Source organism: Pogona vitticeps, chromosome 4 (assembly GCF_051106095.1).
Source record: "Pogona vitticeps strain Pit_001003342236 chromosome 4, PviZW2.1, whole genome shotgun sequence".
NCBI classification, from domain to species: domain Eukaryota; kingdom Metazoa; phylum Chordata; class Lepidosauria; order Squamata; family Agamidae; genus Pogona; species Pogona vitticeps.
Genome location: NC_135786.1, coordinates 19,273,926 through 19,296,422, shown reverse-complemented (window position 1 = coordinate 19,296,422; position 22,497 = coordinate 19,273,926). Strand labels below are relative to the sequence as shown.

The 22,497-nt window shown below is 41.1% G+C and overlaps 1 protein-coding gene and 1 long non-coding RNA gene across 8 annotated transcripts in view; one reads left to right on the top strand and one right to left on the bottom strand.

Moving 5' to 3' along the window:
* Positions 1-1,313: 1,313 nt before the first annotated feature.
* Positions 1,314-19,801, bottom strand: LOC110071814 (uncharacterized). 3 transcript variants are annotated; one of them, XR_013544469.1, is made up of 3 exons: positions 19,680-19,801; positions 18,855-18,991; positions 1,314-2,142 (listed from the first exon to the last, which is right to left on the bottom strand). It is a non-coding gene; the product is annotated as an uncharacterized LOC110071814 (long non-coding RNA). The 3 variants fall into 3 exon arrangements; XR_013544468.1 differs by lacking the exon at positions 1,314-2,142 and adding an exon at positions 6,949-7,773; XR_013544467.1 differs by lacking the exon at positions 1,314-2,142 and having other exon boundaries at positions 18,110-18,991.
* The window catches only part of TSHZ2 (teashirt zinc finger homeobox 2), a 424,686-nt gene continuing 421,950 nt past the window's right edge, over positions 19,762-22,497 (top strand). For all 5 annotated transcript variants that reach the window (XM_078392170.1, XM_078392167.1, XM_078392168.1 and 2 more), the window contains exon 1: positions 19,762-20,743. In XM_078392170.1, the coding sequence (XP_078248296.1) occupies positions 20,704-20,743 (40 nt within the window). In that variant the 5' untranslated portion in view covers positions 19,762-20,703. The remainder of the gene's footprint in view (positions 20,744-22,497) is intronic.

The following is a 22,497-nucleotide window of genomic DNA, read 5'->3' as shown; positions in this document are numbered from 1 at the left end:
TGAGATGAAGAAGAAAAAGTTAAGTGACAGACAGTTCATGAGCTCCACCTTCCTCCCTGGACCCACTCATGCTTAAAATCAAAATTACTTGTATGACTGCTCTTACAGACTTTTCTGCCCAATAGGATTTTAGCCAAAATATATTCCCAGATTTCCTTTTAAAAACTGATTGAATCCGTATACAGTGGTGCCTCGCAAGACGATTGTCTCGTGGGACGATTAATCTGCAAGACGATTAGTTTTTGCAATCGCGGTTGCGCTTCGCAAGATGATAGTTTCCTATGGACGATTTTCGCAAGATGACGATTTTTCCCCATTGGAATGCATTAAATAGATTTAAATGCATTCCAATGGGAAACCGCATTCTGCAAGACGATGTTTTCTATGGACAATTTTCGCAAGACAGCGATTTTTCCATTGGAACACATTAAATAGATTTCAATGTATTCCAATGGGGAACCGCATTTCACAAGACAATGTTTTCGCAAGAGAGCGATTTTCACGGAACGAATTAACATCGTCTCGTGGGGCACCACTGTACTGCCATTCCATCCCAAAAGACACTCATGGGGGTTCCTCTCTTCTTTTCACACTGTAGCTTAGACATATGAGAACAGAACTTTGAGAGCTTTGGCCCCATTGTGAAGAACAAGCTATATGAGAAAGGGGTGAAGGAACAGGTTATGCTCCGCCTGGAATACAACATACCTGAATATCTCTGAAAGAGTATCATATAAAAGAGACCAAATATGGTTTCCTTGCTCGTCCCAGGGGAAGAAGTTTAAATACACTTGAACAGTAGAGTTTTTTTTTCCCCTAAAAAATTGAGTTGGAGATCCTTCCTACTTTGCATTATTAATTGGCCAAAAATGTTTGCGAACATAACTGTTTTTTTTTGGGGGGGGAGTTGCTCTGCTTTTTTGACCCTACCTCCTTCTTATTGGTATAATATTTATGGTCTTGTAGATCTTGGCTCCTCCGCGAAGAGTGTCTGCCTGATTTGCAGCACAGGTGCTGTGTAGGTGGGTGCTATGTGGGTTTCCCCTGATCTGCCAGGATGCCTGAACTGTGCTATCTAAGCACCAGGCTCTGGCAGTCCTGCCTATCCTTGCAGCCAAGGCTGACAATCTGTGCCAACTTGTGGAAGCAGTTGGGGGTTATTAAACCTTTTCTAAACTTGTCGGATTGTATAAATAGCACAAATCTGTGCCTCAAGAGGAAAAATAAAAGGAATAAGTGTTTTTAACAGGCAAAGAGACCTAGAAAGATCAAGATACCATGGGACAGCTTCATCTCTTGCCACTGCCTTTAAAGGGACAAACATGGGCAATGGTAAACCAAGAGTTAGCCAATCTCATGGGTCTGGGAGCCAGTTTTACTGATTAAGAACACTCAACAAGCCAAACCACCTTTAAAGGTGTCTTGCCTTCTCAAGTCTTCCCCTCCCAAATCTAGAATCGTAGAATCTCAAAAACTGCACGGTACCCCCAATGATAACCAGCCTCTTTCCTATGCAGGAAAATTATGCCCAAAACATCCCTGACTGATAGCCATCCAAAACTGTTTCAAAAACCTCCCACAAAGGAGAGTCTACCACCTTTTCAGAGAGCCAGTTCTCCCAATGAACTGCTCTGTTATCCCAGTGTTTAGTGGGAAGCTCCTGCCTTTTCACGTGAAACCATTGATATGGGCCCGGCCCCCTGGAACAGCAGGAAACAAGCTTGTTCCATCTGCCATGTGACAGGCCTTCAAATATTTCAAGATGGCTATCGTGTCAATTGTCTCTTCTTCAAACTGAACTTGAAAACTCGTTTGTTTTGTTTTGCTTTTGAGGGAGGGGGATTAGAAAAGTCCTTCTTTTCATTCAAGCAGTACCTTGACCTAGAGTAGAACTGGCAATTCATCCTTTTAAGCATGGAATATGATTCAAGTCAAGGAGGAAGGGGTAGGGGGCAGGTTGTGCTACACGGTTCCCACACTACAGTGAAAGGACAGCAGATGTTCATAACTGCTTTTCAGGTTCTCTGTAGTGATCACGGGGAAACAGTCACAAAAATTCTTCATCCTCATTGGTTTTGGCTGTCACAACTTGATGAGACATCTTGAAGAGGAATTTGACAGGCTCGTGAGATTCCTTGCTTCCTGCCAAGAGAGAGACAAAAGCCTGTTATTTTCTTTGTCTAAGCTCTGTATTTTGTTCAGAATCTTTATCCTTTGAAAAAAAAAAATCAAGCATACACAGTAAGCACCAGAAGGACTGGTTGGTTGTCGGAAAGATACAGACATCCCCATTCCGGGCTCTTATGTGACAAATGTCGCTAAAACTGTTGAGTACTCCCTCAAGTATTGTGCAATTAATTTGCACAAATTTCTGGCTTTGGTCAGGGGAAAACAACAACAACTTGCAATCGCAAAGATGAAACAAATGCAGCAGGAAGTCTTGGCCAGTCCTCATGGACAAGGAGAAGTATGTGGTGAAGCTCCATGTTACACGCCCAGGAAAATTTCTGAAGAGAGAAGTGCAAGCTGCCAGACTGAGCTTTTGCTGTGTGAGTAGATGGCAACAGTAGAGCAAAGTTTGAGGTGCAGCAGTGTTGCAAATAAGGTGTTACTCATAATCAACTCCTTTTAAACATGGCCAAGGTATAACTGAGTTACACAATGATTATATAACCTAATAAGGGATAACTTATGCATTATTTATTTCAGTTTTTTATTACAATTTTATCCTGGCTTTCGATTTTTTTAAAAGAGCTCAGGACAGTCAACAAACTTCATTAAAAACAAATTAAACAATAAAATGATTTAAATTGTTCCAATGACCAATGAGGATCAGAACAGTTTAAAAAGAATGGTAAACCACTTCTGAATACTTTTTCAAAGTCTTTTCCAGAGTTTTCTAGGTATTGAGTACTCAGAAGTGGATTACCATTCCCTTCCTCTGGGGGTGCCCTGAGATGGCACCATTTGCTTAAGGCCACACAGACTGGCTCTTCTCCTGGGAAGTACAGTGGGGTATCAAATTCTCAGTCCTGGCTCTGCAGCCAGATAGCTACCTCACAAAACTACCTGGACAGCTTTTTGGAGTATAATTCTCAGATTTGCTAGGCCACATGATTTGTGACCCTATCAGTTGGGGAATTCTGGAAACTGTAGCATAAAAACATGTCCAACTGTTGGTGTAGGGGCTTTTCCCCACTGTTTCCAACGGTTCCTTACCACACCCTCAAAAGGTGTCTGTTTGCCCAAATAGTCTTTATAAATGAAATTGGGTTTCCCCCCATAATATTCACTCACTTTTTAGCATGTATAATTTTTAGCATGTATACATTGCTGAAACAGCGACGTCTATGTTGGCTTGGGTATGCTGTGAGAATGGCTGATGGTCAGATTCCAAAAGATCTCCTGTATGGAGAATTAGTGCAGGGAAAGTGCCCCAGAGGGAGACCACAGCTGTGATACCACGATATCAGCAAGCAGGATCTGAAGACCTTAGGAATGGACCTAAACAGATAGGAAACCTTGACATCTGAGTGTTCAGCCTAGAGGCAGGCGGTGCACCATGGCCTCTCCCAATCTGAAGAGACCCTTGTCCAGCAGGCCGAGGCAAAGAGGCAGTCCCGAAACCAGCAAAACCAGGGAGCTGGCCAGGGAACAGATTGTATTTGTCTTCAGTGTGGAACGGATTGTCAATCTCGAATTGGCCTTCTCAGCCACACTAGATGCTGTTCCAAGTCCTCCATAGAGAGCACGTTACCATAGTCTCTCGAGACTGAACGATGCCTACTACTATTCACTCACTTAATTTGCCAGTGTCCCATTCTATAGCCTAGCTTCTCTCCCCACTCCCACTTTCCCAACAAGCCCAAAATGTTCTTTAAAACAAGATCTGATTTTGCCAAATGACAATAAGTACTAGTAAAGCAAAGCTTGAGTCTGAACTTTATTTCAAGTTTTCATCCCTTCCTCCTGCCTCAAATCCTCCCAGCTATTTTCTTGCCCATCCAACCCTTCTCTCCCCTTCAGCAGTGACATGCCAGGGTCGTCTCTCAGGAGTTTAAAAAAAAACCACACTAGGTATCTATTTGCCTGTGTTTATTTTTAAGCAGCGCTCAACATGTTTATAGATAGAAACAACGGGACAAGCCATAATTAAATCCTTGTTTCTGCTAGATCTGTTATTGAGCAACTTGAAGAAAAATAATTTGCTCATAACAAACAGAGAATGGTCAAGGAAGCTAAGTTTGCACCCGTTATTACCATAAAAAAATATTAGTTGCTTAGTTACCAATCATAAAAGGAGGCCAACTTTTAAAAAAATGCAGGACTCTTAACAAAACAGTGTAGGATATAGACGTGGAAACTTAAAAGCTGTCAGGTGGTTAGTGGAAAGAATACTGAAGAATGATTGACAAAGTGGGCTTTACAACAGCTTCAAATTTGGCTTTGATTCAATACATGATTGACATTCTGATATCTTCTGAAAAAGTGGATTATGCTTTGGAGAGGTTATTTAGCAAGTCAGTGATTGACAGTTTACTAAAACTGTCCCATGGACAGAGGTAACTAAACAGAGCTGTATTTTGACAGGTAAATTTCTTTAATCTTCATTTTGCCATACCCCTTTTCTTCCTATAAGCAGATACTCTGAAGTGACAGTCACGTACCACATAGATGTCTCTTTCTTTCATAAAGTTTCTCTTTTTAAAAAACCTAAATGATGTGCTTACAGGGAATGAACCCCAAAAGATTGTTTCTGTTTCTTAACACAGGATTGGTTTAAGGAGCCAGCTTGTTCTAGGCGTCCCAAAAAAGCCCGCCAATTCTCTCACAAAGAAATTATTATGAGCATCACTTGTCAATGACTTTGAAAGAGGAGAAAGATGTCGTGCAGAAGAAACAAACAGGAGACATCAGTTTGGTGGAGGTGGCAAAAGTTCAGCTTACTTATCGGAAGCAGGTGTAATCAAAGGAAGCAGGGTCTGGCATTGGAATGAAAGCTTTCATTTCAGAGTTTTTTTGTTCCAGTGAGTCTGTAAAGAAGGTACATGAATGAAGGTGATAACAGAGGCACCAATATCCCCACAGACATCAGTTGGGTGGTCAAGTCTCCTCCAGGATTTGTAAACTCCGGAAGGTGTGAAAAGCAGTTTTCCCTGCAAAATGGCTGAAGTAGCTTTATAGTTTGGTATAAATGGCTTCATCAAAGCTTCCAGCGTGATGACTGCAATAATGAAGAAATGTGGGGAGCAACACTAGGACAAGTCTTCAGCCACAATGGCATGGCCACAAGGGCATTGCCATAAATAAGTCCCTCAAAATTGTGACACAGTCAGTTTCAAGTGCTTGTCCAGAGAAACCACTCTATTGCTTGAAACAATATGGCCCAGCTATCTTTGCTTCATAAAAGCCCAGCCACATACCTTGCCTCCAATGAACAGAAAAGGTCATGTTATTTTCAGGAATCAACAGAGTTTGACAGTTACATTTTAGCAGTAATCAGTTACCAGTAGAGTCCAAAGGCCCCCAAACTAATTAGTAATGTAGTTAACATTTTAATACGTAAGGCTTTATTAAAATAAAGTGGTTACCATTTTAATTACTTACTCTTGAAGAAAAGCATTTGCATGCTCTAAACCAGTGGTCCTCAACCTTGGGCCTCCAGATGTTCTTGGACTTCAACTCCCAGAAATCCTGGCCCGCAAAGGTGGTGGTGAAGGCTTCTGGGAGTTGTAGTCCGAGAACATCTGAAGGCCCAAGGTTGGGGACTACTGCTCTAAACAACCACCTCATGGTTATTTTTATTCTTTTAATTGCATTTTAATTGTTTTGTCTTTTTATGTATTTTACTTGTTGTAAGCTGCCCAGAGAACTTTGGTTAGTGTGGGCGGCATATAAGTTAAACAAATAAAACCAACCAACCAACCAATGAATGAATAAATGTTATGAAATGCATTTTGTTCCCAATCCACCTCACCATCACCAAGCAGCCTTGAGTCCCTTTAAGGAGAAAGGTGGGGTAAAATATTATAAATAAATAAATAAATAAATAAATAAATAAATAAATAAATAAATAAATAAATAAATAAATAAATAAATAAATAAATAAATAAATAAATAAATAAATAAATAAATAAATAAGGATCCCCTCGTTTTCTTCTCATAATGATCTCCTGGAGCTTCTTTTCATTAAAAAAAAAAGGAGGGTGGAGGTCATGGGGTTTTAATATTATTAGCTGCCCATATTGCCCTACATTGCAGTGCTATAAGACTAAATGAAATAGTTCACTGCTTCAGATTTTTCAACAGTTCTTTATGGTGGCTAAACACTGTTCATAAAAAAATCCTATGTCCTTTCTTGAGCGGGTACTGGATCTCTCTTCACATCCCTGCGAGTGGACTCCAAAAAAGAAAAAAAGCTGTGTTACATTTCAATTAAAATGCCATGAAACGTATTTGCTTCTTCTAGCTGGGTTTGATATTTCAGTTAAGCTTGCTCTGTGCTGTTTACTCGACAAGCACTTGTGGTATGTGTAAACTACATTTGTCCATTTATCTTGCCTTGACATTTAAGGAAGGAAAACGAAATGGGCAAAACCCTTCATGCCTCAGCAAGTGATATGGTTTTGTGTGAGTGGCAATGTCAAGATTTCAGGTTCTTCAAGCATGTGTGAGCTTTTTTTTTTCACTCTCAAAAATAATCACAGGGCATCTTGATTTTCAGTAGGCACTCGTCTGTTCCATCCTCCTTATATCCCCCACAAAAAGTAATATGAATAAATCAATTATGAATATTTCTACCTTCTACAGTACATCTTGTTTCTTTCATGACTTCTTTTTTTTAAGGGAGTGGGTAAGATTTCTTAAGCCTCCAGCAGCATTATTTTTTGCTTTTTTCTTCATTATTGCAGTTGTGGGGCAGTTGAATAACAACAGCAACAACAGTAATAATATTTTTGTTTCCTTTATTCGTATCAGAGGATTGCAGAATTGGAAATTATGGACACATATAAAATATAGGGGGGGGGGAATTGAAAATTAAAATGTTAAGATAATTAGACTATTTTTGACCAGAAGATGACTAGTTTGAAAGCATTATCTTGGCTATTTGCTATATCTTCTCTGCTATACATGGTGGGGTATTAACTGCATTGAACAAATTTCTCCACAGTCACAGAAAATTTGCCCTGTCTCCAAGTTAGCCTCATTTTACTTGATTATTCTTTTGATATTCCTACTTTGCTTCAAAGTCTATTAAGTGACTTCCAGATGGTCCGGCTAGAGTCTTGTCCTGGTAACAGTACTGATAGGCAACTATATAAAAGGAAAGAAATTCCTATGTGTGGTCGTTTGGTTTTTTTGAAAGCTTCAAGAATCTGCAGGATTCATCAGAAAACCAAACATGGGCCTAGCAAGACAGAATGGAAGAAATCTCTGCCGCCGCCACCACCAATCATTCTGATACCAACTTCACGTCTTTGGAGATTTCCCCCCTTAGTTTTCACATCAGAATGGGGTCATTTTTCCCTAAATATAATTGGAAAGTTGTAATGAACAATGTGAATCTCAATGCCTCTTGTTCTGAGAAAAAAAAGTGGGGAGAATCCCTCTCTACATTTTACAGCAACATTTCTCTGTGGATGATTCTCCCCCTCACCAAGAAATCAAGATATTTCACAGGTTTTATGCCTATTTCTTCTGAAAGAACTGTCAAGCTGCACAAAGGTATCACAATTCCTGCGCAAAACAGCATCCGTCCTGGGCAGGATTCACCTGGAAAAGGCAGCGGAAATGGCAAGTTATGCAAGATTTTTACCATTTCTGTGTAGAACAGCATCTTTCCTACAAAATGCTTGTCCGAATGTCTCTCCCCAAGCCATCATATCCTCCCAGGCAAAGCTCCTCGGGGGAACCACTCCGAAGAAGTCCCAGAACTCATCTACAAGACTTTGGGCCTTCTTCGTGGTGGCACCTGTTACATACAGCACTGATGTTACCTGTCTGTCATGGGTTTGGAGGGAAAGTTCCATCCTATGGGGAGTGGAAGGCGGGACATCAGGAGGAGGGGCTGTACTGTATATATATGTGGAGTGTGTGTGGAGAAGTTTAGAAGCTGAAGGAGAAGCTGGAGAAGAGCTGAGAGAAGAAGCTTGAGTGGGAGTCTGTGTGTCAGACAGGGTACTACTGTGTGTCAGTCAGTATCAACCTGATAGGTTCAGGTGTCTGTATGGTTAGCCAGAACTGATAGGTTCAGGGTCTGTGCTTCAAGTTAAGTGTTCTGTGTGAACCAAACTGTGTGTATGTATGATTGAGACTAAGCCACGTTACTGTATCTTATTCACCTGATCATTTTATTTTCCCTGTGTGTTGTTTAAATAAACCTTATTCCTTTATTTGTTAAAAATCCATCCCTGGTCTGTGTGACTTCTTATAGGGAATGGTTGGTGGCAGCTTAGTGAAACTGTGGCATATCCCAGTAGGTCTGGGTTTGTCACAGCACCAACTCTGTGGCACTAGCTCCCGGTGGAGTTGCAGCTGGCTCCCTCCTGTCTAAGGTTTAGAAAGAAGCTCAAAACGTTGCTTTTTAGGGAGGCCTTCCACAATGACCCTGCTTGACCTCATGCCTCATGTTCTGTTTGTCACAGACATAATATGCATTTGGTGCCATTTGTTTTTATTTCTTTGACTTTTTATTTATAGTTTTATTGTTCTGTCTATTTTTATCATACTGTGAACCACCTAGAATACTGCATTGCAATAATGGGACATATACTAACTAACCAGATAAAGAAATAAATAAAGCAGAAGGCTTTCTTCTATTGTGTGTGTTGAATTTAATGCATACCTGAGCATTCCTTCTCCCCTTCTAACATATGCCAAGGCTCTCTAGCTGAGTGCAGAAGTATTGTGCGTGTGCTGCAGAGAGATTTTTTAATGAGTTATTGCAGGAAATGTGTTATCTGTTACCTTCTCTCATGCAATTACTACACAAAGATCCACTTGCTGTGACATCACAAAGACCTTTCCCTTGCTCTCAGATTTACAAAGAAATGTTTGTTGGCCAATCATGGGAATAAAACCAATTTTCTCCCGGCCTTTAGTAGTAGTTCTGGTCTCTAGACTTTGACATATTTGTATCATATCAACTGTGTCTGTGTTTATGTAAGGCTTCAGAGTGCTGAGATTTATATAGCTGCATGCATAGGCCACGGGCATTACATTATGTGCTAGCCATGGCTGTTAACTGTAATCAGGATGATAAGGTGGAAGAGCTGTTCACAAAGAACTTGCACAGGTGCACTGCAGTCGGTGGCAATGGAAACCATGTGACTGATTGTGCAATCCCTGTAGCCAGAGTGTAACGCCTGGTACATTTACACAGACCTTACGGTATAGGACGTGGTGGTGCTGCAGGCTAAACTGCAGAAGCCTCTGTGCTGTAAGATCTACAGCTGTAAGTTCGAATCCACGCGATGGAGTGAGCTCCTGTCGCTTGTCCCAGCTCCCGCCAACCTAGCGGGTCGAAAACATGCAAATACGAGTAGAAAAACAGGTACCACCTCGGTGGGAAGGACACGGCATTCCGTGTCTAAGTCGCACTGGCCATGTGACCATGGAAGATTGTCTTCAGACAAAACGCTGTCTCTATGGCTTAGAAACGGGGATGAGCACCGCCCCCTAGAGTCGAACACGACTCGACAAAAATTGTCAAGGGGAACCTTTACCTTACAGTATGTTACACTAGACAAACAGGACTGATTTATTCTAGAGTTTTCTACTGTGATGTCCTGTTCATTGAATGTTCTCCCTTTGGAGGTTCAACTGGCACCACTATTGGCTTCACTTTAGCACTAAGCTAAAAAATGGCTGTCCATCAAAGCCTTCGATTTCCAACGATCTCAACCTGACTAGGTTGTGGAGTCCTGCTATAACTGTACAGTTTTTAATGGGTTTATGTTGCCAAAATTATATGTCTTGAACTATTTTACATGGGTTCAAATTGCATTTTTGTTGTGCCTGCCCTGGGATCTCATGATATATAGGATAAGGTACAAATATTATAAACAGACATGCAACTTTTAGCTTTGCTCCTCAAGCAGTAGATTCGGCTCAAAAAAAAAAAAAGCACCAGTATAAGCTTAAGATTTTAAAAGCACACAATTGTACATGTTTTTGTCCTCAGATATAAGTCCTGTTGAATTCACTGGGTCTATTCCCTCAAGAAAGTGGGCACCAGATACTGGCCGTATATGCGCATGAAGTCAACCCTTTGAACAGCAAAAGTACTGCTTCATTTTTAATTGCAATTTTAATGTTGTTGGGTTTTTTTTAAAGAAGTCTACTTCATTGTCACGATAAATGTGAAAAGCCCCTTTTGGCAAACTGTATGGGTTTTTCCCCCACTTAAAAAAGAAAGAGAGAAAAGAAAAAAGACAGTGGGGGAGGCAGGGCCAAATGACTTTCTCCTACTTAGTTATAAATAACAGAACAAGCAAGTCTGCAGACCCTGTGCAGTGTCAGTTCTGCTCAAAACTGTAAACGGATTCTGGCCGATGTATAAAAATGGACACCAGATTTTTCATTTCTCTCTCCCTCCTTGAGGCCTTTTGTAATCCCACCCCCATTCCTTCTTTGAAAGCCATTCTGTTCTGCCAGCCACAATGACATCTGCTGGTGGAGACAGGAAGCCATAAATCTGTAGGTCTCCTCTCAACCAAGCCTTGTTAATGCTTCCATTTATAATATCTTTGCTTTTAAAAAAATAATTCCAGGATAAGGCACCATTTCAGTGCTGTTGTACCTAGCAACCCGTCTTTGCAATTTTATCCTTTCCTAAGGAATTCACTGATTCCACTCTGCCTCAGGTTGTATACTGACACCTAAAAAGTCACAGAAGGTGAAGTAAATAGTGCAATCAGCAACATCCCTGGATTGTATCCATGCTACTCATAGGGAAGGGATATCTCCCCCAGTCTTCGGTTGCTGAGCTCTGCCTAGGCTGAATAAATTCTCTCATATTCCAGATCATTAGGAAAAACTTTAGTGGAAAGAAAATTCATTATAGCCCTGATACATACAAATCAAAGAATATTATCTCTTCCTCTTACCTCCACAACATCTTCCTTTTGAAGAACATAAGAAAAACATAGGGGTGGGGAGTGGGGTCCAGAGTGACATCCTATCATCCTACCTCATTCACTGAATTTGGGGGGAGGTATGTAGTCACTCCCCTTCACGGATTTCTGCCTTGTCGTGGCAAAGGGGCTTGAGTAATTCAGAGAAGTTATGCTGTGCAGGAACACCCAAGACAGGCAGGTCATAGTGGAGAGTTCTGACTAAACGCGATCCACCTGGAGCAGGAACTGGCAAGCCACTCCAGTATCTTTGCCAAGAAAACCCCATGAACAGAAACAAAAGGCTAAAAGATATGATGCTGGATGATGAGCCCCTCAGGTCAGAAGGCATCCAACATGCTAGTGAGGAAGAGCTGAGGACAAGGACAAGTAGCTCCAGAGCTAACGAAGTGGTTGGGCCAAAGCCGAAAGGATGGTCAGCTGCGGACCCGCCTGGAAGTGAAAGGAAAGTCCAATGCTGCAAAGAAAAATACTGCATAGGAACCTGGAATGTAAGATCTATGAACCTTGGGAAGCTGGAGGTGGTCAAACAGGAGATGGCAAGAATAAACATTGACATCCTGGGCGTCAATGAACTAAAAGGGACGGGAATGGGCAAATTCAGTTCAGGCGATTACCATATCTAATATTGTGGGCAAGAATCCCGTAGAAGAAATGGAGTAGCCCTCAGAGTGGGAAAAGCTGTACTGGGATACAATCTCAAAAATGATAGAATGATTTCAATACGAATCCAAGGCAGACCTTTCAACATTATTATTATTATTATTATTTATTTTATTTACATCCCACCTATCTGGTCGGGTCAGGACACTCTAGGCGGCTAACAACAAAAATACTACTACAACATCAGAGTAATCCAAGATTATGCACCAACCATCAATGCCAAAGAGTCTGAAATTGACCAATTCTATGAAGATTTACAACACCTTCTAGAACTGACACCAAAGAAAGACGTTATTCTCATTATTGGGGATTGGAATGGTAAAGGAGGGAGTCAAGACATAAAAGGAACAAGAGGTAAGTTTGGCCTTGGAGTTCAAAAGGAAGCAGGGCAAAGACTAATAAAGTTTTGTCAAGGGAACAAGCTGGTCTACTTCTACCTCTACTTCTGCTTCATTGACTATGCAAAAGCCTTTGACTGTGTGGAACACAGCAAACTATGGCAAGTTCTTAAAGAAATGGGAGTGCCTGACCACCTTATCTATCTCCTAAGAAATCTATATGGACAGGAAGCAACAGTTAGAACCGGATATGGAACAACTGATTGGTTCAAAATTGGAAAAGGAGTACAACAAGGCTGTATATTGTCTCCCTGCTTATTTTAACTTATATGCAGAATACATCATGCGAAAGGCAGGACTGGATGAATTCCAAGCCGGAATTAAGACTGCTGGAAGAAATATAAACAACCTCAGATATGCAGATAATACCACTCTGATGGCAGAAAGTGAGGAGGAATTAAAGAACCTCTTAATGAGGGTGAAAGAGGAGAGTGCAAAAAATGGTCTGAAACTCAACATCAAAAAAACTAAGGTCATGACCATTAGTCCCATCACCTCCTGGGAAACAGAAGGGGAAGATATGGAGACGGTGACAGATTTTACTTACTTGGGCTCCATGATCACTGCAGATGGTGACAGCAGCCACGAAATTAAAAGACGCCTGCTTCTTGGGAGGAAAGCAATGACATACCTAGACAACATCTTAAAAAGCAAATACATCACCTTGCCAACAAAGGTCTGCATAGTCAAAGCTGTGGTTTTTCAAGTAGCAATGTATGGAAGTGAGAGCTGGACCATGTGCTCCTTGATGTGCTCGATTCTGGACCAGTTGCAGTCGCCGGACCGTCTTCAAAGGCAGCCCCACGTAGAGCGCATTGCAATAATCAATACGAAATCGTTAAGTGAAATTTCCCTATCTAAACATTATTTTGCGATCGCAAAAACTTCATTGTCAAGTGGTTTCGTTGTTTAACGAGCTAATCGTTAAGCGAGGCACCACTGTATATAAATGTATATACTCTTTAATCCTCTTCACCCAATTATCACTTTCTGATTCTTTGCTGCTTGGAGTGTTGGGATTAGAAGTCCTGCTGGAGCATCCTTGTGGAGCATTATGGGTGACCAAGTAAGCACTTGCGTATTGTATACTGCATAGTAGCAGGCAAAACTGCAAGGTCCACATGAGATGGTCCAGCAGGCCGGATTTGGCCCACGGGCCTTGAGTTTGACACGTGCTCTAGACAAATGTGAACTGAAGAATTTTGAAATTTCCTCACTGAGATTTTATTGAACTGGAAGAATGTAATATGTATTCCTTTTATCTCTTCACCTGATAATGGATGACTCTTGGATCAAGCAGGGGGACGCCTAGGGTTGCCAGACCTCCGGCAAAAGGAGGACATGTCCTCCTTTTCAGGAGCATGTCCTCCATCCGGCAGGCAAGACTAAAAAACTCCAAAATGTCCGGCTTTTATTAAAATTTTAAAAAATCAATAAATAAAAGAAGGGGGATGGGTCTCCATTAAAGGAAGGAATGGATTGTCTCCATTGGTCCTGGGAGCCCACTAAGTGTATATGTAGATTTGTTTTGTTTTTATTTTAAAACATTTTTAAAAATACAAAAACACAGTGGCCAGTGGATTCTGAGTTTTGTAGTCCAAAAAATGTAACTTTCCCAGTCTTGACCTTTCAAGACTGAGTAGGTTGAATGGCTATGGTATTGCCCCATGATCAAAGAGCTATTCTCCCCAATACCTAATTCCAAAAGTGACATGCCCCCCACCCTACCCCACCCCGTGCACAGAGCCCCCCCCAATATGTCCTCCTTTGTCCTCCTTTTTGGCTTCCTATGTCCTCCTTTTCATACACATGTATCTGCCAACCCTAGGGACGCCTATCCTGCCATCACAGAGATTAGCTTCCTCTTATTGATCCAAAAACCGTCTAAGTCTTGATATGCTAACCATCCCAGCACTTATTCTGTAGGTCACTGGTTCTTAACCTTGGATTACTGAGGAGTTTTGGACTGCAACTCCCAGAAGCCTTCACCACCAACTGTGCTGGCTGTGGTTTCTGGGAGTTGCAGTTCAAAAACATCCGAGTAACAAAGGTTAAGAACCACTGCTGTAGGTATACACAATTTGTTTTATACATATCCATAATACTGTGGTGTTTGTGTGGTTGCACATATACATATGTGAAATAAATTGACACACACATCATAAATGTATATTCTGTTACCTTTTTGGAAAAACAATGCTTGCCTCAAACTGGAAGATAAAGAGATGGCAAACAGGTGACAGGATTCTTAAAACTTTATGTTTTTTATTTATTTATGGAAAATACTTTTTATAAGGCATTCCGTTTGCTTCAGTTTGGTTGATTATTTTAATTTTCTGAGGTTAAAATGTAATCAGGAACTAATGAACTCTAAAATAATTTTTGTCTAGAATTTTTATTGTTTACTATATATTTGATTAATTTATATCTTGCTCTCTATTTCTAAGCTTAATTTTTCTTACAAAGCACAGAATGTTCTCCCCACTAAAAATAATCTCTAGGGAAGCAATGCAATCAAGGGCAGGGATTCTCAAACCATAGTTTTTGGACCCCCACAGAGATTTATGGGGCTGGGGGGGTGTCTATGAACTGGGTGCACACAAATGTAGTGTATATGCATTTACATGCATTTTTTCTGGGGAAGGAGTCCACAGCTTTCATCAGATGCTCAAAGGAGCCCATGACCCAGAAAAGGCAAAGTATGATTAATCTAGATGATTCATATTTTTGGAAGATAAAAGATTAAAGAGGCAAAATGAAATTCAAATGGCATTGTATACATAAAATCCATTCAAAACAAAATAAAAATGGTAGGTATCTGTACCATCTTGTGGGCTGGGCAAACCCAAAACAGGGCTCTTACAACTTTGATAGACAATGAGATTTCAGAAAGTGCAGCTAGAGATTTTTTTAAAAAAAAAATATCTGGTTTTTTTGGTCTTTGGGTTCAAAATCCCACATCTGGTATGGCCACTGGTTCATTCACATGGAACATTTGTTCTTCCCCCCAATGTACTGGTTAATCCTGAATGAGGACTGATCTTCCTCAGGTTTCTGTCTACAGTTGTTTTTAAAATCCCACTTCACTTCTTTTCCAGCAATCAGCATCTTCGCAAAGAATGATTCAGAAATACTTCAAAAAGCTTGAAGAAATGATTTTAAAGTGCTCTGAAATTGATTTTTTTAAATTAAAAAAAAATTAGGATTATCACTGAAAGTTTCCGGTCATAGCCTTTTTCATTGGAGATTCACCTCATTGCTAGTTTATTTTGGAAACTGGCTCTCTTGCACAAACAACAAGAAAGAATTTAACCTCTTTAAAGAATGGTCATCTGGGTTGGATGCTTGCTTGCTTGCTTGTTTCCACAAACACTGAAAGCTTCCAGCCCAGAAGATTCTTACCATCTGAACCTCATTCACTCCAGTACAAAGCAAAACAAACACACAAACGCTACTTTAAGGAAGTGGCACTTTTTAAAAATGGAAAGCCAGGGTTTTTATCACTCTTTGTCACTACTGATACCAGTTTAAGCCTTATATCATCTGGACAGCAGGGAACATACTGGTATCATCTGTGCATCATCAGGCACATATAGCAGTGGTTCCCAACCTTGAGTTGTCAGATGTTCTTGGACTAAAAATCCCAGAAACCTTCACTACTAGCTGTGCTGGCCAGGATTTTTGGGAGCTGTAGTCCAAGAACACCTGGGGACCCAAGGTTGACAAGCACTGATACAGAAGAACAAATGTTTTGTCTGGATGGGTTCCAAGATGCGCCAGACTCCACAAACTCTGCAAAGGACTGCTGAATGTTTAACAACAACTTTTGCTTATTATTTGTTCACTTCTTCACTATGAGTATGCCTCCATTGGGTATTTCCAAGGGGTAGATTAGGTTCCTCTAGTTTTCTGCTTTCCAAGGACAGGTCAAAAATCTTTGTGGATACGATTGTCATCCAGAAAAAAAAAAACACGAGAAATTAAATCCACCACACCTTTTGCAGATCCCTTAATCCTCAAATTCTGCCCCCCCCCCGAATCTCGCTTCATCCTTCTCCATCCTTTCTATGCCCAAATTATGCCCACTTAAAGCTCTGAGCTTTTCCTTCGCTACCGCTAGAGCTCCTAATGATGCTAGGTTAGCAGCTTCTCCTATGATCACAGTACTGTATCCTCCATCTAATTCTGCCTGGTCTTTAAGAACTGCTGCACAGGCATTGCACCACACACCCTATCCCTCCAAGGTGTGGAAGATGCTCACCAGACAGGGATTGTTTGGGGGTTAAGTCACCAATGACTGGCTCCCCTAAAGAGCTTCACGTACTTTATCTTCCCCCACCTTCAGCTTCTCCTTCTCTTTCCTTCTTTGTACAACAAGATTATTTGATTATTTTAATTGCTGTTCTGACTTTTATTATTATTCATGACTATAATTACTTTAATAGTTTTATTGTTTAATCTGTTTTTAATTTATTTTTAATCTGTTTTAATGATGTTTGCTAGCTATTGGCTAGAGTGCTGTTTCATTTAGAGTTTTTTCCTGAAAATGCTAGATGCATAAATAACAAAAAAGGAAATAATAATAATAATAATAATAATAATAATAATAATAATAATAATAATAATAATAATAATAATAATAATAATAATAATAATAATAATAATAATAATAATAATAATAATAATATTGTTATTGTTATTGTTATTGTTATTGTTATTGTTGTTAAGCAGCAACTGAGAACATTTTTTTCTTCCATGCTCTTAATAGATTTTTTTTTCTGTGTCCACTGCCTTATGGCTTCCATTAGTATTTTCACTGTTGTCATTACGGTTGTCTTGGTTTTTACAGACAGACAGACAGACAGACAGACAGACACACACACACACACACACACACACAATATTATAATATTGAATATTGTTTCACTGTGAAGTGGTTGTGTAAAACTTTTTTCCGCGTTAGCTGTCTTAGGATCCTTACTGAAAGGTAGAAAATTAATGCTTTAGACTAGAAACTTAAGATAGAAGTTTTAAGAAGTTATCAAAAAATGATGAGAAAAAGAAATTGTCTCATCAAAAGCATTTATGTGAGTCATGGAAAGGGTATGTTGCCTACAAATGCACTTGCATCTTTCCACATGTCACACACAACCATAATGCCTCTGCTTATTTGGAGTGGTCAGTTATTCCTCATTAACAAAATACAGTAACTGTGAATTGAATCGTAAATTAGATAATCAGTGCAAGAGGAAAGAGAACTTGAGGAGGAGGAGGAGAAAACACCGGGAGCTTCTGCAATTATACAGACATGTTTTACACACTTTGCAAAAATCACTGGTGAGGCTTTCGCCAGGACTGCTTATGTTGCATTACTGTATATATTTATCTCTTCCTCAATGTAGAAAAATATTTTCAGATGATAGCAGAACAGAGTCAGAGAGAAACCTAGGATGAACTCTGTACCTTGACTGACCAGTTTATTTATTTATTTATTTATTTATTTATTTATTTATTTATTTATTTATTTATTTATTTGTTTATTTATATCCCGCCTATCTAGTCGATTAAGACCACTCTAGGCGGCTAAATAAAATAAATAAACCCAAGTCTTCCTCGCAGGTATCTGAGGACAGGAAAATTTATGACTTGCCAAAAGTGAGTTTGTAGCTGAGATGAGACAAAACCCTTAACTTTTCATAGAACAAAGACCAGGAATGGGATGATTTGTCAACTACATTTTCTCCCACATTCAATTTTTCTTGGCACGAAAACATTACCTTGGTGCAGAGCTGTTCAAAGTTACTTTTGGGTGGAGCTACGTCTTTGGAGGGCAACTCACAGAACTGTGGTGAGGAATTCTTGGAAATAAATTTCTAAAACGCAGATTTGTCTCAACACACTGAATCCCTAGAATTCAGAAGCTGTAATTCTAAAAGTTTAAAAAAAAAAGTAAAGCTTTCCCAAGCTTTGGAATTTAAGCCTCAAGCCTCTCACATCCTGAATATGAAGGGGGAAAGGTGGATATTGGTAAATGCTCCAAATCCAAATGAGAGCAAAACCCTTCCCATTAGAAATGTTCTAATTCAATGGGGACAGTTATGGAGGGGCTATCCTAATTTTTTTAATGAAAGGTGAGGAGCTTTTCTGAGAATAAAGAAATGGTGACCCAAAATTCGGCATCATCCCAGTTGAACACACTGAGGTTTAAACCCAGGCTTCGATGGGCAAAGCACTCAGCCCCAAAAGCTGTGGATAGGCAAATATATGATCTTATCCTGTGTGTTCTCTGGGTTAGTGCAGCTGAACATAAATAGCGTTCAAACTGCCAGTCCTCCAGATGTTTCCAATAGGTCTGAATAACTCTTGGATAAGTGGGACTGTAACATGACTTCCTCCTTAGGACCACTTCACACAAGATGATTTCCTTTCTGCTTATCATTTCCAGGTGGATGAGCTGTACGTCGCTTGGACCCCATCACCAGTGAGGGGGCAAAAGGTCTGCACGTTCAGCTCTGTGTACACCCAGCAGGAAGCCCTCCGCACAAACGTGTTCATACCCCATGAACACGTGTGTGTTGCACATGTTACGGTAGACATGTGAACTTGTTTTCCTTCCCCCCCCACCAAACCCAAGTGACAGGCAGTAAAGGATACTGACCTTAAATCACCCCTTTCCCTCATAATTCTGCTTCTAGACCTTTTATTTTTTCACAGGGCGGAGGGGTTTTCTTTCAGTCCATCGGTGCACAGTATAAGCAGCTCTGTAGCCTCCATCTGCCTCTCACTGCCAAACACCTGGGTGAAGCAGAGCAAAAGGAAATAAAAGGAAACTTCACACAGTTTGTTCCAGAGGCAACCCAACACCTCCTGGGTTCTTTTCTGGTGGTGAGAACTTGTCAGCAAGCTATTTTCAAAAAGTGTGGGAAAGAGAGAACTTTATCATGTACTACCCTACTGTTTGATATGTGGATGTGTGTGTGTGAATGAGTGTGTGTGTGAGAGAGGGAATAAGAAAGAAGCATTTTTTTTTAAAAAAAGTGGGAATATTGATACTCCAGTGAACGAGTGTTTGGAAGGATGGGGTGGGTGGGTTTAGATACGCGAGGTAACCCTTGGATAACAGGAGCACACTCTTAACATGCCCCGGGGCACCATCGAGGGATCCAAAGAAAAGCGAGGGCTTCCTATTAAAACAATAGGAAAAGGTTGAATCCTACATTCAATTCAGCTTGAAAACGCCCTGATGCCAAAAACTGGTTTGTCCGTTTTTCTCTCCTGGTCGGAAGAGGAAGCCAGAAGGGGATCCTAATAAAGTCTGTATAGTGGGGAGGTGTGTGTGTGTGTGTGTGGGGAAACACACCAACCCAGGTTGCCACTCCAAGGGGGAAAAAAAAAAAGAAATTGCTCAAATCCAGGGGTCTCGTTTCTCTCACGCCCCCTCCCCTCCCTTCGTCCTCCCCCCCCCCCGATTTTTTTTCCCTACCGAAGTGCCTGCGATCAGCAAAGTCCTGTCTCTTTAATAAACTGACTGCCTTCTGTCTGCTCGGAGTAAATTTCATCCTGTCATCAGGTCGCGGAGGAGGAGTTTGTTAATGTACAGTTTGCTCAGTGGATCGATGTTTGCTGGCATCGCCTCGCCCTGCCTGTGTGTGTGTGTGTTTGTGGGGTTTGTCTGTCTGTGTTGTGTGTGTGCGCGCGCGTGTGGGATCTGCGTGTGGATGTGTGTGCGTGTGCATGCGTGTCTCTCTCTCTCTCTCTCTGGGAATGTGAGTGCGCGGCAACACCAGATTTCCTTTCCATCCCAAGCTTGTCTGTCCTCTTCCATATCACTCACAACCTGCCATCTGACAGCAACAAACCTGCAGTTTTCTCAGCAAAACACTCAGCAATCCGCCATATAGAGATCTACGCGAACGAGGCGGCGAGGAGGAAAGAGAGAGAGAGAGAGACGGGAGGGGGGGCCAAGGAAAGGAAATAGCAACAACCCCCCCAGCCTACACCCCGAGCTGCTTGACAAAAACAAAACAAACTATTGATCCATCTATATTTTTGATATTTATTGATCCACTTTAAAGGACAGTGGCGAGGGGGGTCCAGAGGGGCTTTGCATCGGATGTTCCTGGATGTTCGCATCAAAGCAAGTCTTGCAACAGTTCAAACAAAACAAGAGCCAGAGAGAAGGGGGAGGGAAGCAGCCTCCCCCCTCCACGACCCCAGCGTAGATCTTAAAAAGAATAAGAAGAATAATAATAATAAGCCTAATTATAATCCTAAGAATCCGAACAGGTTGATCTCTCTTTAGAGAAGTGCGAGGGAAGGGTGATTCTTCTTGAGGGGGGGGGGGAAAGCAGCTGAGGGAAAGGAAGAAGGGGAGGGGGGAATTAGACAGGCGCGCATACACACGCACACACGGAGGGAGAGATAGAAAGAGGCAGAAAACAAGCCCCGCGAGCTGCCGAGCTTTCTCGGATCTGGGAACAGAAGTGAAGATTGGCGAAAGTACAGCGATGCCAAGGAGGAAACAGCAGGCACCCAAGCGGGCAGCAGGTAAGAAAAGCCCAGCCGCTCTCGGCCACCCTCGGCGCCTCTTTGGATCCTGGAATTCCCTCCCCTCCTGCTGCCCCAAATTCTTCGTTTTTAGGGGTCACTTCCTTTGTATCGCTCTCTTTTTTGACAGAAGCTTTATTTTCATTTTGTTCTTTCTCCCCCCCCCCTTTCCCCACCCTCTCCCTACGCACGTTCACACGTTCCAGCGTTGGGGCATCTTGAACCGGTTTCTCTCGGAACCCGTTGAGGAGCCGCCTGCAGTTTCGAATCTAGGGGTTCTTTTTGGGGGGGGGAAGAAAGGGGTGCTTTCGCTCCTTGCCTCCGCGCTGCAACCTCGTCTCCTTCTTAAACTTTTTCCCCCCAACTTTCTTCCGCTTGGTTTCTCACCTGATTCCCCTCCTCTCTCTCTCTCCCCTCCTCCCTCCCCCCCCATCATCCTTGCTTTGCATCTCTAACGTCGGGATACGGTCAGGGGGACCTATTTTGTATTGTTTTTTATTGTAAATTATATGCATAAAGAGCATTTTTTAAAAAAACACACACACAATTTGGGGGGGCGCTTCTGCACGTGTGTTTGCATCTCTCTGTGTGTGTGTGTTTTTGTGTGCTCGTAAACTAGCACGAGGGAATGTCTGTCTCTCTTGATGAACCCTCTGGTTGAAGTTCAAGCCTTTGATCATCCCTGAAAAAAAAACTGCAACAGGAAATAAAATGAGCATTCTGACGGTTAGGAGACAGCCTTTTAGATTCTAATCAAACTAATCTTTCCCATCCTTTGCTTGCACATTGTTATTCCAGTTGTTGATTTGGGGTTTTTCTTTTCTTTTTTTGTTTTAAGTATTTAAAGGCCTCACAGAGCTCAGATGCACTGAGGTTAGGTTTGAAAGAACTCAAAAACAGCCTCCAACTTTTGGGAAGTCTTTTGATTTGGTTGCTGGAGAGTCAGATGACAGGGAAATGGAAGCTGAAAAGTTGAGAAATGAGGAAGGAGATGGGCCTGTATCACAAGTCCCTTTCAAAATGGGCTGGGATTGTGCACATCCCTTTCTTTGTGTGTGTTAATATAAGTTTGGTTAATTGCTTCGAGACGGATAAAACGGTTCGCTGAGAATTTGTTCCAGGGCAACGTAGTATGAAAGTTAATTTTTCTGCCACCAGACCCACCCACTGAAAAAAAAAATCAGGTTTCCAGTTGATTGCCAGCTTTGATTTGACATTTGATTGATCACCTGTCATCTTGCTGCCTTTGATCTATTCATTCTTGATATATATCAATAAATCACTCACTATGGTAACCTGACTGCTAGTGACGCAAGTCTTGCCCTCTAGAATCTTTTAGCCAGACATGCACAATTATTATCTTGTTTGGCTTTAATGTGGGTGGGATTTTTCTTTTTTTTTTCTTTGTGTTCAGCGGGATTAGAGCTATACACTGAAGCTATGTTGTTGACTGTACAGTATTTAAAAGAAAAAAAATTACACAATCCTACTGCATTTACCAGTATAGAAACTATCAGATAGCATTTTATATTTTCATTAGACACTGGATAACGTTGCTTAAGACAGGAGAAACTTTCAGGGTATTTATTCAAATAAATTTTGTGCAGTAGGCCATGGGTGCTAGTTTAAGGCAGAAATGATATGGGGGTGAGAGTGGGGGAAAGGATCTGAAAAACTTTTATGGACTTGTCCCAGATTAGTTTTTGGCTTTTAAAAAAATATTCTCATGTTAACTTTTATGCATGTAAAACCCT